This window comes from Carcharodon carcharias, chromosome 25 (assembly GCF_017639515.1).
Source record: "Carcharodon carcharias isolate sCarCar2 chromosome 25, sCarCar2.pri, whole genome shotgun sequence".
NCBI lineage: Eukaryota > Metazoa > Chordata > Chondrichthyes > Lamniformes > Lamnidae > Carcharodon > Carcharodon carcharias.
Genome location: NC_054491.1, coordinates 23116733 through 23134491, shown reverse-complemented (window position 1 = coordinate 23134491; position 17759 = coordinate 23116733). Strand labels below are relative to the sequence as shown.

Below are 17759 nucleotides of genomic sequence, written 5' to 3'. Positions count from 1 at the left end.
GCTGTCCATAATAGCCCTAACCTTGAACCATATCTTCGATGTGGTTTCCAAGGACGGTTCCTTTCCAAACCCATTAGTGGAGCCTTGCAACCAGTCTATAAGTAGCAGCATTCCAATTCATTTGAACCATGCATTAATATGGTGTTATCAAGCCAATCCAACCATATGGCAATTTGTGACAACTAATTTGATTCGTCTAGCTGACTCACTTAATCACAACATTTGTAACCTGCTCACTGAAAAACATTAATGAAGCACAGCAGCAAAAGAAAATCAAGAAATCAATACGCTAATGGCACTGCACGGAGTAAACAGGAGGATGCTGGAGGAATAGCAAAGAGAGAGTAGCGGAATAGATTGACAGCTAACACAAAAGGGATCCAAGAATCTTCTATAAGAATATTAACAGTGAAAGGGTTGTAAGAGAAACCGTGGGGCTGATTGGGGAGCAAAATGGAGCTTTACTGGTGGAGACTGAAGAATTAGTTAGAATGTTTCCAGGACAGAGGGATTACAGTTACATGGATAAACTGGAGTAGCTTTGGGCTGTTCTCCTTAGAGCAAGATGGTTAGGAGCAGATTTGATAGAGGTGTTTAAACTTATGAAAGGTTTAAATAAAGAAATGGCTTCCAATGACAGAATGGTCGATAACCAGAGGAAAATGTTTTAAGATGACTGACAAAAAAACCAGAGGTGACAAGAGGAGAAATATTTTTATGCGATGAGTGGATAAAGTTTGAAATATACTGCCTGATAGGATGGTGGATACAGATTTAATAGTTGTGTTCAAAAGTGGAATTGAAGCAGAAAAAAAATGCAGGGATGTGGGGTAAGGGCAGAACTGGGACGAACTGGATTTCTCTTTGAAAGAGGCGACATGGACTCATGGACTCTGTGCTATACTATTGTATGATTCTGAGCTCACACCACCAACTGATGAACAGGAAAAACAATTTAGAAATGACTTCAAAACAGTCAGTTTCCAATGCACCCAGTCGATAAACCTTTGGCAGGTGTATAGAGTCCAAGAACACAAGGCTGGGATTTCTACTATTTTACTGAAGCATGCTAGCACAATGTGAATGCTATTGCAGGGGAGGGGGTGGTGAGGTGATAGTGCTGGGGAATTGTAGTTTTATTATTACAGTTCTTAGCATTAATGGCGTAACTGATCCAATGTTGGATGAGCAGCTAAAACGAGACTAATATAACATTCAGATCCTTGCCAGAAACAACCATTTTGAATTCAATTTAGGCTCACCGGGAACTGGATCAAACTGCCAGCCTCAGTTAAATCACACTGGCGTGTTCCGATTCAGCCCAGCTATCACTGAATCCAACCCTGCATGCCACGTCTGTCACTGAATCTATCCATTAAATCCTCATTCACTTAAACTCAGCATTAACTGCTAATGAAACACAGAAAAAGACAACAAAAATTGCCCCACTTAAACCCCCACAACAATATTTTTCCATCCACAACAGTTACTACCCTGGATGCTTTGATTTTCTAATAAACATGCTACTTTCCCCTGCTCTAAATTGCAATTTACTTCTATCATTTGTTGGAACAGATGGGACTTCAGGGGGTTAGAAGCTGATTAAAAGATACTTGACCTATCATCCACCTGCACAGATGCATCTAAAGATGAAACCGTTCTTTGAATGTTTTAATAAAATGCTACTGTTAATTAAGCTGCAACGCGAAATCACAAAAGCTGATTAACGTGACCATCAGGCCTTGCAGCCTGACCCAAAAACATCCACAAAACCTGAACCACCCAAATAATTTGTCGTAAAATGAACGAGCCATTATAGCAGGATCTGTTTGGGCCTGAAGAGGCCTGAGTTCTCAGTTAAAAAGCATGCACTAACACATCCTCCCACTGCCACTCAACGGCCCTGAGTAGTTAAATGTACTTGTTTTTCAGTAAACACTGAAACTGCTGTAAAGGTGACATTGCCCAGTGAAACCCAATGTTGCTCAAGAGAAACCAAAATGCAATGAGTGTTGTGACACGAGTTTCGAGTTGCCTGGCAGATGATATTTCAATATAAAACAAACAAAATCTGGGCCAGTTCTGAAGTCAGATTAAATAGTGAGAAGTGCACACGCTTGCTTATCCAGTCTTGTTGAGGCATTATTTATTTACTCGTTTAAATATCATTTTCGCTGAGTTCCAGGGCTTTTTTTGCCATGCTTCCTCCTTTCTTGCTCCAACTCACCTTATGCCCCATGCCCCCTCCCATTTGGTGCCCCTGCATTGTCACACTGTTTGCTGCTTTGTGCTGTCTGACCACACCCCCATCAATTGCACCCACTGCCACCTGAGCCATGCAGATACCGAACACAGGGTGGGCCATATAATTTGAACTGGGTATTGCCCCCATCAATGCTGTGATGATTGGCAGTGGTTAGGATGCCATCGCCAGTGAGAATGCATTTCAACAACTATTAAAAATAGTCTTTCAGTCCAGAATAATCTTAAGGACAGGGGATCACTGAAGAAAATCCAGGTGGGGACTGGCACCCTGAGCGTCTCTGTTTTTTTAATCGTCTCATCATTGATGGTCAGGCCTTTCATTACCTCAACCCTAAGCTCTGGAATTTCCTCCTAAGCCTCTCTCCTCCTTTAAGGCGCTTCTAAAACCTACCTCTTGGCCATCTGTTCTAACATCTCTTTTTGTGGCACGGTGTCAACTTTTTACTTTATAACGTTCCTATCATGTGCCTTGGGACGGTTAATTACCTTAAAGGTGCTATATAAATACAAGTTATTGTTAGGTAATGCAGCCACATACAATATGATCTCTGGGACCGAGCTCTAATTCCTGACCAGAGTCTGACAGCTGCAAATGTCAAAGTTCAATGAGCTTTAGCAGCCTCAGCTCATTGTTTAAATGAGAGTGTTTATCCAAAATATATAAAAACACACCAGTAGACACTAACGGTGCTGACATGACTGCAGAGGATATAAGGATAGCTATGAGGCAAAAGAAAATAGCCCAGGATGACAATGGTCTGTGCTTAGGCATGGCTGCTGTTTTCAGAGCTCAGCACATAACAAGTTGGTACAAGGAGTAGCCTTTTTCCATGATGAGCTCCATCTCACAAACATTCAACCAAAAGATTTAAAAAATAATAAAAAGGAATTCTAACAATTTCGCATACAGGTTCAGCTAAAAATTAATGGCCCTCAACCCAACTGCAGTCGATAGGTCAGAGTGACCGAATGTCCAGAGATTCAATCCCACTTTGAGGATACAACTGTCAGCACGGACTTTGCTACAGGGATACCCGACAACAACAACTTGCATTTATATAGCATCTTTAACCAAGTTAAACAGTCCAAGTTTCACAGAGACATAATCAAAATGTGACACCGAGCCACATTAGGCGACATTGTGATCAGAGATGTTGGAGGGTATAGAGCTGGGGGGAGGTTATAGGGATAGGGAGGGGCATCTGTCCAAATGGTTGCCCCTAGCGAAGCATAAAGAAAGCAGCTGAGATAAAAAGAAAATCTGTAAACACTAGAAACTCACTTGAAAGGGAAAAGAAAACAGGCTGATGTTGTGGGTGTCACTGTCAGAAGGGCTCAGTTCTGATGTATGTTTTCCATCCAAGACATCAACCTAATGTTTTCCTTTTCAAATGGACTTGCTATGAATTTCCAGTATGTTCTATTTCATAGAAAGCCCATACAGAGGGCTGCAAGTACTTACATCTTCCACTTGTACTTTGTTGCGGGTGGGTTCCCATCTGCTCTGCATGTCAGACGCACATCTTCTCTGTTCAAGTACCAATTCCCATCGAATCCTTCCACTGTAACCTCTGGTTCATCTGCACGGATAAGTAATGTCACCAACATAAAGAATTCAGAGGCAGTTTCATTTGTAACAAACCCAAGGCCCCAAACATTTCACTTTATTTAACATTTTTGTTAAATAACCTGTTTATTGGACTATGGAATTAACTACATGGTTCTACTGAAATAAAGCTGCTTGCACCAGCACAAGTGTCCACATGTAACTTCATCCTAGCTTCCAAGACCTGCTCTTGGTAATGCCCCAGGCTGATTGCAGATGATGATCTACCATTTTCCAACTAGTGAAGTGCCTTTGAACAAGCTAGAATGGAGGACTTGAAAGAACACTTTGTTATGCTGACTGATGCTGGTTTGTGTACAGGGTGTGAGCTATTCCGGAACCAATTATAGAGTGTCCTTGCCCTCTGTCCCATCACTGATAACAGCTTGCTCAGCACTACCTTTTTGCCCTCTGAAATTTCCTGTCTCATTCACTCTGATTTGCCACCTACCGCACTTTGAAAAAACCTCTTTAAAATTCTCATTTTCAGCCATGCCTATCCCTTACTCTTCTACTTGATGTGCACTGTCTATTCCTCTGTGTAAAGTGCTTTGATGCAATTCTCTATATTTGAGGAGCACTATAGGAATTCAGCTCGTTTTAGCAGGGTATTGAGGGTATATAAGTGTGTCACAGTGAGGGTTCATTCAAGGGCTTTACATTGTGGGTATATCAGTGATAGGTGTGGGGGCGCACATGCAGGTGGACAAGAGCGGAGTCCCATGCATTAGTCACAGAAGAACATGCACATGCTTTAACTTAATTTTCAGATCATTAGTAACAATGATACAGCGGATACTCACACTGCACGTTTAACATCAGCACTTTGGTGGTGCGGTCCATTTGGTAATTCACGACGCATGTCAGTGGTTGCCTGTGAGCTTCTCTGGATGGAACCAGCAGGTATTGGCTGGTCACTGTGATGGTGCCATTTTGGTTTCGAGATTCTTTAACAACTGTCTCCCCATTAACTTTTGTCTCCCAGGTGATGATACCTGGCGGTTTCCCATTGGCAGATGTACAAGTTGCTACAACAATCTTTCCTGGAAGGCCAGCTCGTGCAATGATGGTGTTTGGACTGAGCTCAGCATCAATCAGTGGTCTGGCTACAAGGAAATTAGAGAACTGTCAGTGAAAAATAAATGATAATGTGACTGAACCCTGCCCACCCCCAACCCTATATATAATCAAAATGTGTTAGCACCACTATCTCAAATTGAATTCTATTACTGAGTGACAGAAATCTTGTAACAAGATTGTTTCACATCTGGTAACTTCTCCAGTTTTACATTATCACACATATATAATTCAATTCTCCCCCAAACAAGAAAAAGATTAAATATTAGTCATCATAACTGCTTATAGGCAAGAAATCCAAATAAAATGCTCCAAAGGTGTTTACAGAGGCAAGAGCGGTGCAACACAGAGCCGTGGTAGATTTACTAGAGGTAATGAAATCCACCTCCCCTCCACCTCATTACATCATTTCCTTAAAGCCCTCGTCAACAATACCTTCAGTCACCTTCTCGAACATCCCTCCTACTTAGGTTTGACTCCCAGTTGTAAAGAACAATGAGAGATGTTAAAGATGTGACATAAAGGTTTAACGGTGCTGTTGCTGTTGGCTTTAAGGGACCTCTTTGGAGTGCCTAATACACAATTTAGGTTGTATCTCCAATGCAGTATTGAGTGAGTGCAGCACCATTAGGTGTGCTGCCCTTCCTATGAAACTTTAAATCGTTCTGTTGGGCGTTAATGATTACATCGCACAATTTCAAAGGACAGGAAGGTCTCCAAATGTCTTAGTCTATATTCCTCCTGAAACAGGCACGTGAGACACAAATGTGAGAAAATACATACACGTGAGACAGAGAGAACAAGACAGCAGAAAAACATACACGCAAAAGAAAATGCGAACAAAAAAGATCAACATGAGAAAGAGACTGAGAGAAAAAGTTCATGTGTGCACAAGTGTGTACAAAGAACCTGGCTGTTTTTAATATCGTGACCAATGCCATTGCAGCTAGCCCCCTAAAAGTACGGATCTCGTTCAATCAGGACAACATCACAGTGAAGAGGGCAAAAACTGCTAATGCAGGATACCTGGAATAGAAGCACAATGTGCTGAAATTAACACAGAACATCAGCTAGCACCCATAAAGAGAAGATAGATCCGACATTTCTGGCATGCAGGCTTTGAAGGGTACCCATTTAAAATCTCAACATGGTTTTTTTTCCAGATTGATCTTGCCAGATCCATCAAGACTAGCTATTATGAAGAAAGGGCAAACAGAAGTCTTTGGGAAAGAGACACAGCATAAGAAACAGAGAATGAGGGACTAAGACAGACAGAAGTGATTTGATTCTGTGCATCTTCATGAGATTACAATAGAGACATAGAAGCAAGAGATGGGAGCAGAGATTAAAAATGGAGAGATGGAACAGACACAGATAAAGGCAGTAACAGAACCAGAGAACACCGATTAGGTAATTGGTAAAAGAACCAGAGGCGATGTCATGAAGCTATTACTGTATAATATTTTGGAAAATACTTTTCTTTTAAAATAAAGGTTTAGTCTGTGGGTGTGTCTTAATTGGATTAAAGGCAGCTAGTCTGGTTGTTTTGATGCTCTAGTTTTGATATGAGAGATAGCGCGCATTTGCATTTTTTGAATAGAGAATTCAAGTGAGATGAAAACTGACGCATATCTAGCAGATACCAAGCAATATGCTTATATTACTAATAAAATTGGTATCATGAAAGGGGTTTTATTGTTAGGGAGGTTTAGTTCAAAGGTTGTTGATACAATGAGACTTTACATTCAATGGGCTGGGTGAGGTATAACTTCAGCAGTGATGTGTGTAGGGCAGAGGCAATGTAACATCAAAGCAACTGTGAGCCTAACACTGTCTCCACAGGAACCAAAGTGAAAAGAACCTCATTTTGAATTCGTAAGTTGAAAATGCTTTGCCTGGTGTTTGGTTAAGTCTATGGGTTGCTGTTGCCTTAATGGAGATTAGTTTGGGAATTTGTTAAAAGTTATGATAGTATGATAGTAGCAATTTGTAGCCATGTGTGTGTGTGTGTGTGTGTATATATATTAACCTGTGTAAATTAATAAAATGTTTCATTTAGTTTACTGTAAAACCTTGAGAACAGGTGGTCTGATTCCTGAATTTAGAATCGCATCTCAAACATAACACTTAAAATTATAGGTTATGACAGTTGTTTAAAGTTTCCCTAGGGATTTTTAAATAACTCAGCTTTACCAACTGCATCGCTCATAACAGCGACATGAGGAACAATTTTTTTTTTACATAGCGAGTAGTTAGGATCTGGAATACACCGAGTGCAGTGGAGGCAGATTCAATTGTGGCTTTCAAAAGAGGATTGGATAATAAGGGGAGATGGTGGCGCAGTGATAATGCCACTGGGCTAATAATCTAAAAGGCCAGGCTAACGCTCTGGGGACATGTGTTCAAATCCCACCATGGCAGCTAAAACTTGAAATATAAAGCTCGTCTCAGAAATAGTTTCCTGATCACTATCACTGATTGTTATAAAATCCCATCTGGTTCACTAATGCCCTTTAGAGAAAGAAATCTGCCGTCCTTCCCTGGTCTGGCCCACATGTGACTCCAGATCTTAAACTGCAAGCCATTCAGTTCAAGGGCATTTAGGGTGTGGGCACCAAATGCTGGCCTTGCCAGCGGCACCCAGTAAAAAACATTGCAGGGCTACAGGAAAAAAGTGAGCACAGGACCAGAAGGACTAGCTGAGTAGTTCTTACAGAGTGCCAGCACAGACAATATAGGCTGAATGGTCTCCTTCTGTTCTGTAACCATTCTATGATACTATTTCTATACAACAATTGGGGTTACAGAAAGAGAGAAAATGAGTACATAGAAACTCTAACAGATATAAATCATGCCTTTGTAATCACTTTCTATTCTGAGACATAACTTCTGTTTTTATGTGATATATTTATAATGGTAATTCACCATGTACTCCGTCAACAAGGTGCTGTCATCATTCAGGCCGTAGATATTTCAGATGTACCAGATTGGGGATGAGGGTTCAAAAAAAAACACCACATGAACTGAATGTGTGTGTGCAGAACACTGGATTATTTCTGACATTTGCTCAATTAATGGATCACATCACCTTAAATGGCCATCAATTTGGGATTAACAATACAAATTGCTTCAATGTTGTGAATAAGCTGCATTTATTGCTATGTTTATAATAGATAAATATTACAATGCAAACTGCCAATGTTCTTTTCAGTAATATACTGATGGGGATGAACGTTGCATAAGATAGCCACAGGAAAAAGCAATTACAAATAAAACCATTTTAGTTTGGAGTTCCACGAATTTTCTCTCCAACAATGTCTCCCGAACACACAGCAGTGGTGGGGTGGGAAAGACAGTAGGGAGGGAGGGAGGGAGGGAGGGAGAGAGACAGACAGACAGACAGAGATTTGGAGAGATAGAAAATGAGAGAGCACACAAGAGAGAAGCAAACTGAACACAAGCAGCAGGTGAAGCATGAAGAAACATTGGGTTACTCAGCACAAGCAATGGTTAAAGTTGTGATTAAATGGGAAGGTGACCAATAAGGGAAACAATCAGGTCAGGTAGCATTGGGCAGAGAGGCCGGGAGGTAGCAGCGGGCTGACAGGCCGGGCTGAACGGTGACCAGCAGTGGTCCTCGCTTTCTAAAAATGGGATCGGGAGGAGGCGGCTCTACACTCAGCAAATGCATTTTAAAATCTTACCGCATTGGTTGAGGCCTGCAATGGTCCCATTATGGGCCAACCAGTTAGGAAAGCAAGACCCACATGCGACCTGAGCACCAGGGAAAACTAGTCCTGCAGACTGGGCCTCAGTTGGGCACTAGATTCCATACTTGCATTCACAAAGGGCCCAACACCCACCTCTGGCACATTGTTTTTGACCTTTACCCAAATGGGATGATTCAGTTTCAGTGAGGCCAAATTTCTAGGTGCTGAGGTCTAAATAGCCACTGGTAAATTCTGCCTTTTGTTTTTTTTTGGTGCAAATTGTCTGGCAATCCAAGTGAAAATAAATAATGCCAGCACAAAGTGAAGAAAACAGCTCGCTACCACTTTCTCAAAGGCAATAAATACAGTCCATAAATGAATAAAAGAGCAGCAAGCCCCCCATACTGATCTCAGTTAGAAGTCACTGTGATAGACTAACGACTAGATTCTATTAACAGGATCAAGACTGCAGTGTTGGAACAGGAATCATGTATTTGCAATTTTTGATTAAATACAAATGAAACAATCTCTAAGAGCTGATTTGCATGCACAGCAAAATGAAGAGTTGGGAAGCCAAGTGGGCACAACCCCAATCCGTCCCATCACATTGTCATGCAAAACAAATGATTTATGACTACCAGTTTCCTAATGAAATACTAAATGTGCTTCCATCCTCTGACTGTGAATGGATGTCAGGGTGCACTCTTCCGTGGATTATCCATGTTTTGTTCTTAGCCATACTGCGGAGATGATTTGCTGCTGTGCTTCAACCAAGAGAGAACGTGTATCCTTATTTTGGTAGATGTCAGATGCTGGTTTATAGTACAAGGCCTCAATCAGGGACTGATACAGACAGCTGCTGTCTTTCATTTGGCAGCTACAGTTATACAGATGATTTTTGAACATCACAGAGTATACAGCATAGAGACGGACCATCTGTACACAACAAAATATTCAGGTACTGTATCAATAAAGAGCTGTATGAATATATTTTCATTACACTAGGATTTGCAAGCCAAATTCAGGTGGTAAGCCGGAGCAGATATAGCATCCCGAAGCCAAAAGTGCACAAATGTCAGCTGTAGTTCAGTTGATAGCATTCTCATCTCTGAGTCACAAGGTTCTAGGTTCAAGTCCCACCCTGGGGCTTGAGCACAACAATTAAGACTGACACTCCAGTGCAGTACTAAGGGGGTGCTACACTGTTGGACGTACCGTCTTTCAGTTGAGGCAGTAAACTAAGGCCCAATCTGCCTGTGTGGGTGGATGTAAAAGATCCCATGGCAATCTCAAGGTGGAACAGGGTAGTTCTCCTGGTGCCCAGGCCAACATTTATCCTCAGTCAACATCACAAACATATTACTGAATATCATCACATCTGTTTGTGGAATCTTGTGCTCACAGTGGCTGCCATGTTTCCTACATTCCAGCAGTGTCTACACTTCAAAAGTACCTCATTGGCTGTAAATGGCTTTGAGCTGTCCAGTGGTGATATAAATTCAAGTCTCCCTTTTTTCTTACATTTAGAAGGTACCTTTGACTGAAGCACTGTTGTAAATGCATTTCTGCTATTCACTAGATACAACACGCTTTGTCAAGGCTGCACAGGGATGCACACACTAGGCATTCAGCTTGATCTTAAGATTTGAAGTGTAGGTGGATACCCTTGTGCAGTGCTGCCCCAAGTTCAAGCAAAAGCCAGTGTGCTCAGCCAGGTTAGCGCACACACATCAGTGCATGTGAAGTGATGCTATTTCAATGCTTCTTAGCTGACTCACTGGTATCACTCAGACATAGAGATCTTTCCCAGCTCCAAACAACAGGGCAAAATCACTAATAGAAAATATGGATTCAAGTCTCCTATTGAGTTTAGTGTAAGAAAGAAACACAGATATTCCTGACCTGGATAGTGTCAAGGACAAGAGACACTTCATGAATCGGAATGTACAACACAGGCCAGAAATTTCCCCCCGTTTGGTGGGGGATGGGCACCTCCGATCGGGTCCGCACCGCCATTTTACGTGGGCAGGCCATGGGGGGCCGAGGGAGGGGGGATTCTGGATCCTGAGTCGGGGCATGCGCGCCAAAGAGGCACACAGGTGCCTCAGGGAGATTTGTTTAAGCTATGGAAACTTGAATAAAGGTGGGAAAAAATTTAAGGACATGTCCCTTCATGTGAAACTGTCACATGAGCTGGGAGAGTCCATTATTTATTTCAAAAACCCTTCATGAAACCTCATCCCGCCCGTGGATGAGGTTTCATGAAAAATGCGAAGGCCGCCTGGGCTCTTCGCCTGCCCCACCGCCAACCTTAAGGTTGGATGGCAGCTCAGTTTATTACTTTAATTTCATTTTAACAGGTCTTACTAGGCCTTTGACAGGTCGGCGGGCAGGCAGCCAACTCGGCTGCGCGCCCGCCAAACTGAAAATCTAAATGACGCACGGTGACATCGGGAGGCCCGCCCGATGTCAGCACGCATCGGCGAGTGGGCCCCAACCCCGCTCACCAACCGGAGAATTCTGCCCATGTGTAGTTCACATACAATGCACATGAAGCTCCTCTTCATGCATTAGACTGGTCAGTGGTCAATAAAAGAGAATTCTGAATACTAATGTGGTACATTTGATTACAGAATGACCATTGTGTCTGAAACAGAGTTGCCAGAGCCTCTGCTGTGACCAGTCAGCAATTTATATTGGAAGCTCTAATTTCGCCCACTTCCTCCATCAGTTTGTAATTTGCACCACAGAGGCAATGCAAATCGATCAAGAAATGTGCAGCTGAAACTGCCAAGATAATAATATTCTCTCTGAAAAGAGAGAATATAAACCTAACATTAAAATTTACATTTCCCCTTCCCTTCAGCAGTTATCAGTGTCATGTAAACAATCTAACTAATCTAACATCGCCAAACGCAACAGCCATAAAGCACAAATAAGTGATTTGCTCAACAGGGGAGAGAGAGAGAGAGAGAGAGAGACAAAGAAAGAAATAGAGGGAGTGGAGACAGAGATAAAGGAAGAAAGGGCAAGAGCAAGACACACACACACACACGGAGAGGGCAACCCACACACATACAGGGAGGGAAGAGTGAGACACACAGGGAGGAAGGGGGAGAGGGTGGGGGTGTGGATGGGGGGGCTAGGTGGGGGTAAGGGAGAGAGAGAAATAGAGGGAGTAGAGAGAGAGAGAGACACACACACAGAGGCAGAGGAAGAAAGGGTGAACACACACACACACACATACACACGGAGGGGATGAGAGAGAGACAGACAAGACAGATGGAGAGAGACAGAAACCATCAGTAATAATCTGAAGTGACATCTGAGCACAACACGATCAATCATCATGCAGGATGAGGCAACACTAATGATGCAATCTCAGCCTGCAGGCTGTCTCACCAGCAAACCAGTCTTGACAAAAATTTTAGATTGTACATTGGCCAAGAGATCCAAAATGAGGATACACAAGTTTATGAAGCACTGGATTCAGATATCTTGGTGGAAGCACAGAAGGAGAGAGATTAATCTTCCAAACCACTTTCATCAGTGGAATTAGAGCTGGTGTCCATTATAGGATAAAGCTCTAGCTGTGACATGGATGCAGACTGGAACTGCACTGTTACATAGTGTTGATATTCTGCACTGAAGACACTGCAGAAGGGAAGGCAACATTGTTTAATAGATCACTAGGAAGATTTCTTCTCTTGTACATTGCATGTAGCAATTGTGGAGGGACTACTGCTGAAAATGGAAGTCCCTCATTAAAGGAATATCTTCCAACAGCCAGACTGTTAATGATCACTGACAATGGCTGCAGGTCTAGGGCTGACAGCTGCACAACAAGGTTACAGCTTTGTGGGAAAGTGGGATGAGGAAACAATGTTCAAATGGTAGGATTATGCACTCACTCAGTTGGTTAACAGCTGTGTACAGATAATTCAGGTATGACAAAACATTTTCAACAAGTTGCAAAGGAAATATTGGCATTCATACTGCATTTTTCAGGGCCACTCGGCACCCCAAAGTAATTTACAGCCAATGAAGTACTCTTGCAGTGTAGTCACTTAGAAATGTGGCAATCAATTTGCACACAGCAAGCTCACACAAACAGCAATGTGATAATGCCCAGATAATTTGTTCTTGTGATTTTGACTAAGGGATATATATTGACCAGGACAGAGGCTAACCTCCCTCTTCTTTGAAATAGTGCTACGTGATCTATACCCACCCAAAGGGGTAGATGTTTAACATCGCATCTGAAAGACAGCATCGACAGTGCTAACAGTACTTCACTGGAGTATCAGTTTTGATTGCTGTGCTCAAGTCCTAGAGTGGGACTTGAACCCTCAATCTTCTGACTCAGAGGTGAGTGTGCTATCCACTGAGCCATGCCTGACACTCAGATGTTTCAGAAAAGTCCAGTTTGTTAATAAAAGAACAATTGCAAATTTTACTGAAATTGCAGTTCTTAGCACAACTCTATGATTAATACACAGATACAGTCAGGTGGACTGTCAGTGTGCACATCCTTGACAGTGATTAATCAGTATCAATGATCTGATTCACTGCTGCCATGTACAGTTGTGAGCAACTTTCATGCTGACGTGACACACGGGTGGTATCAAGTGGTTACAGGTGTAATGACGATAAAAAGTCATCTCTAACTTTGTTTCTCTCTCCATAGATACTGCCTGATCTGCTGAGTGTTCATAGCATTGTTACTTTTATGGATGTTTCTATCCTGGATTATTGCAGCATGGGAGAAATGACCCTGGAATTGCCAATAATCACTGCCTTATTTTATGTTAATAGACAACCATTAAACATTAAACAGTTATCGAAAGCCTAATTGTGCATAAATTCAACGAACCATAAATGATATATTCCTCAGTGCTTAGGCCCGAATCTATTACAAGTCACTGAATGCAGCACAAGTCATTGCACAAAACTCATTATAAATTCTAGCTCCTAATAGCAACATTTTCACATTTTGAATATTGCTGAAAAAAGAGACATGCTTTTGGATCTTTATGTCTTGCATTCATCAGGACAGACACAAGAATGACAAATTTCAAAGGGATGCAACAATTTATTGTAGACTACATGATAAAAGGGTGCTGATTGGTTGGCAGTTGATTCTGACTGGTCAAGCCGTTGCCATGGACAAAGGAACATGGTTGGGCATTGAGCCTATTTTAAATTAAGCAAAAGCTTGGGGGACAATAGTCCCCTGGTGCATTCTCCATTACAACACCTTAACCAATCAGAATCAACTCGTCAACCAAGTAGCATCCTTTCCTCATGCAGTATAAATTGTTGCTCCCTTTGAAATCTGGCATTTTTGCATCTGCCCTAATGAGTGCAAGATGAAAAGCTTTGATAGCATGTCTCTTTTTTTTTTAATAAGCAATGCTCAAGCTCTGTACTACCAAGTGACTATTTTACATCTCATTGCAAGAACTCCAAACTCACCAAAACAATTATACAAAGTGAAGATGAACTAGAAAAGATTTTGAGGGGCTTCAGGGCAGGTGCTGGAACAATAGAAAATGGTCACTATAAATCCAATGGGGAATTCAGGAAAAACTTCTTTACCCAGAGAGTGGTGAGAATATGGAACTGGCTACTATAGGGAGTAGTAGTCAAATAGTATAAATGTGTTTAAGGGGAGGCTAGATGAAGCACGTGAGGAAGGAATAGAAGGTTATGTTGATGGAATTTGATGAGGAGGGACGGAGGGAGAATAGTGGAGCATAAACGCTGGCATGAATTGGTTGGGCCAAATGGCCTATTTCTGTGCTAGGTATTCCATGTAATTCTATGTAATATAGACCCTAGTGGAAGTATATATATATATATATATATGCCTTTGGATGCTGTATAGCACTTGTGTGAGATTATCGGTGTGCTCTGTACATCAATGTGCCTGATTGTAGAACAACTTCATGAATCAGTGAGTTTAAGAACACATTTGCCTGCTTCTGTTGCAAAGTCAGATCAAGTACTTCAGAATTGGTACTTCATTGAACTTATGTTGCTAGGAGTGCATCTCAGTGTTCATGCAACTCATGATCAGAAGGAATGCTCACTTTAAAGATTTCGGCATCTGGAGGCAGTTAAGAGGCAGCCATATTAGTGCAGGACTGGAGTCACTCAGACTGTGTAAGGACAGCAGGTTTACTTACATAAAGGACATTAGTGAATATTTTGGCTTTTACACCAGAGAACATCATGTTCACCTTTACTGATTTTATTCCAGAATTATTTTTAACAACTGAATTCAAATTCTCAAACAAGCAGAATGGGATTTCAACTCTTGTCTCAGGATTATTAGTCAAGGCTTCTGGATTGCTAGGGCAGTAACAAAATCACTGCAGTAACTTACCTGTAGCTCTACACATGCTATTACTCACAGATTGGGACATTACATTACTGTCTGATTTACGCAAGCACTTACCAAAGACTGTGAGGTTAACCTGGCTCTCTCGGTTTCCTGTTGGAAAGGTTGCGAACTCACAGATGTACACACCTTCATCTGACAATTCTAAGCTGGACAGCTCGATTGTGGCATCATCCAGAGATGGCTTCTTGAAAGACACTCTGTCTTGATATGGAGGTAAGACAGAGACCCCCATAGATGGATGAAAAATAGCGATATTTTGCTTCGACCCATTGGTTGCTTTTTGCCACGTCACCTGAGTGATTTTGATGCTAGGATTGTTGTTTGTGAATGTGCAGCGCAAAATCACATCGGTTCCAATAAATCCAGACATGCTGTCATCCACAGTCACCGTTTGAGCCTGAAAAACTACAACAACATTTTCTCATTAGAAATCAGTCAATTACATGATCAAACATATCGCACATATACTGTTGTTCAAATCATTGTAGCTCATGTAAAAGAAAGAACTTGCATCTATTTATCAGCTTTCACATCCCCAGGATGTCCTAAAGTATTTCGCAGCCAATGATATGTCATGAAATAAAGTCATTGTTCTTATTGAGACAACCAGCTTTAATCACAAGCAAATCCCACCATTGGAAACAAAGGCTCAAGTATTCTGTTTTTGGTGGGGTTGGTTGAGGGATGAACGTTGGCCAGGATGCTGGAAAAACTTGGCTGTTCCTCTTCTAAAGTGCTCCAGGCACAGACAGACAAAGTTTCAAAGGACAGCATCCCAGACAGCGCTGCAATCCTTTCAATGGTGCGCTAAAGTCCCAGCCTGCATTGTGTGCTCAATTCCTAAAACAGGGCTTCAACCCACAAATCTTCTCACTACATAGATGACAGTGCCACCTGGCAAGGCACTTGCCATTATCAGATAATCATTTTTACAAATTGTTATCCATAGCTCTTAATAAAATGCTTGAGGGGCATGGATACAGACTAGGGAGTGTGACATGTTACAGAAATGGAAGTAAGATACAGCTTACTACGGACAACACTAGTGTAGGAAACTGTATGCAACTATTTCTATTTCAGCAACTAGCTTGCAAAACCTGTCTTTCAAATGACAATACAAATGCTGCTTTACCTATAGCAGTGTGTTCAGGCCTGTGAATGAATTTGCATTCTTATGAGTGAGCACATATTTCTGGTGAATTATATAATTGACGATTAAACTGGATTCCTGCAGCATCGTCGCACATTCCCTCACAACCAACCTGAAAAATCCGAATGACCAGAAACACACAAAGAACAATTTCCTATTGATTGTCCATGTTATTCACATCCCTCAGTTGAATCAATTCAGCTGCAGATTATTAATCATTGAATATTTATTCACCTAATCTTACATGGAATGGACACTTCAAAATATCACCACTCTACACAGCTGTGCTTACTTAATTCACATCATCAACTTTCTGCTAAAATTCACTCTGCTTCATTAAGTATCCACGGATGTTGAAACATGGACAAAACCAAAGCAAGCAGTGTACAGAGTAAGCTTCGTCTTTCTTTTTCACTTTATACAGTGTATGTATCATCCACAGCTACTGCCTGTATCACTGTGGTTTCATCTGAAAGGCTGAAACGATTCCAAGTAAATAATCCAAGAGCCACCATGCAGGTCTGCAGACTAACCAGAGTTACTCAATGAAAATCAACCCTCTTGTTCATGTGTAACAAGTCCCTATCCAGGTATATCATGTTAATTAGCCCTCAGCCTGCTTTGGAGTCCAGTAATGAAATAATCACATCAACATGTATGCATGCAGAGCAATATTAATCTGTTCTTGGAGCTGTGTGGCTGTTTTTCCATGCTTCCAAGTAATTATTCATTACTTTTCATGCCAAGAGTTTCCTTATTACAGTGCACAGTAGGAGTCCCTCACAGTGCTGGGCCTAAATTCTTAAATTTACTGAACCAATTACTGACTAAAATATCAATTTTCCAGAAGTTACATGGATAGGCTTTGCAAGCTGGACTAATTTTACAGCTTGGACGAGTGCCGTTCTAGTTTGTGTGTGTGCTCTAGTGCTGATTCAGGCTTTCGGCATGTATTAGCCAGGTACACTGCACATGTACAGATCTGTTTTCAGTCACCTTCACCTGCAATTTTGTGAATGTAATCCTTACTTTCTATGAAATTCTTATGTTGCAAGAGAATTTTTAAAATATAGAGGCAGCAATAAACCCAGCCCTGCTGCCATTGCGGCTGTAATCTGCCTTACTGTAATAAACCTCGCTCTACAGTGGCTGGGTTTTTCTCTTTTGATGCCGTTTGTCCCATCATGTCCTTTACTGTTGATCAGTCCTTGTACCATATTGGAATCATTCTCCTAGTTGTTTTTATTTATTCATTCAGCTGATGTGAGCATCGCTGGCAAGGCCAACATTTGCTGCCCATCCCTAATTACACTTGAAAAGGTGGTATTAAGCTGTTGTATGAACCGCTGCAGTCCATGTGGTGTAGGTACAACTATAGTGCTGTTAGGAAGTGAGTGAGTTAACAGCATTTTGACCAGTCAATAGTGAAAGAATAGCAATTTAATTCCAAGTCAGGACGGCGTGTGACTTGGAGGGGAAATTGCAGGTGATGGTGTTCCCATGCATCTGCTGCCCTTGACCTTCTAGGTGGAAAAGGTCACAGGT

At 41.7% G+C, this 17759-nt stretch overlaps 1 protein-coding gene across 3 annotated transcripts in view; it reads right to left on the bottom strand.

Annotated features, from left to right (window-relative positions):
* The window catches only part of nectin1b (nectin cell adhesion molecule 1b), a 210128-nt gene that overhangs the window by 78406 nt on the left and 113963 nt on the right, over positions 1–17759 (bottom strand). For all 3 annotated transcript variants that reach the window (XM_041174361.1, XM_041174358.1, XM_041174359.1), the window contains exons 2-4: positions 15119–15469; positions 4675–4977; positions 3728–3845 (exon numbers count right to left, since the gene is read on the bottom strand). In XM_041174361.1, the coding sequence (XP_041030295.1) occupies positions 3728–3845; positions 4675–4977; positions 15119–15469 (772 nt within the window). The remainder of the gene's footprint in view (positions 1–3727; positions 3846–4674; positions 4978–15118; positions 15470–17759) is intronic.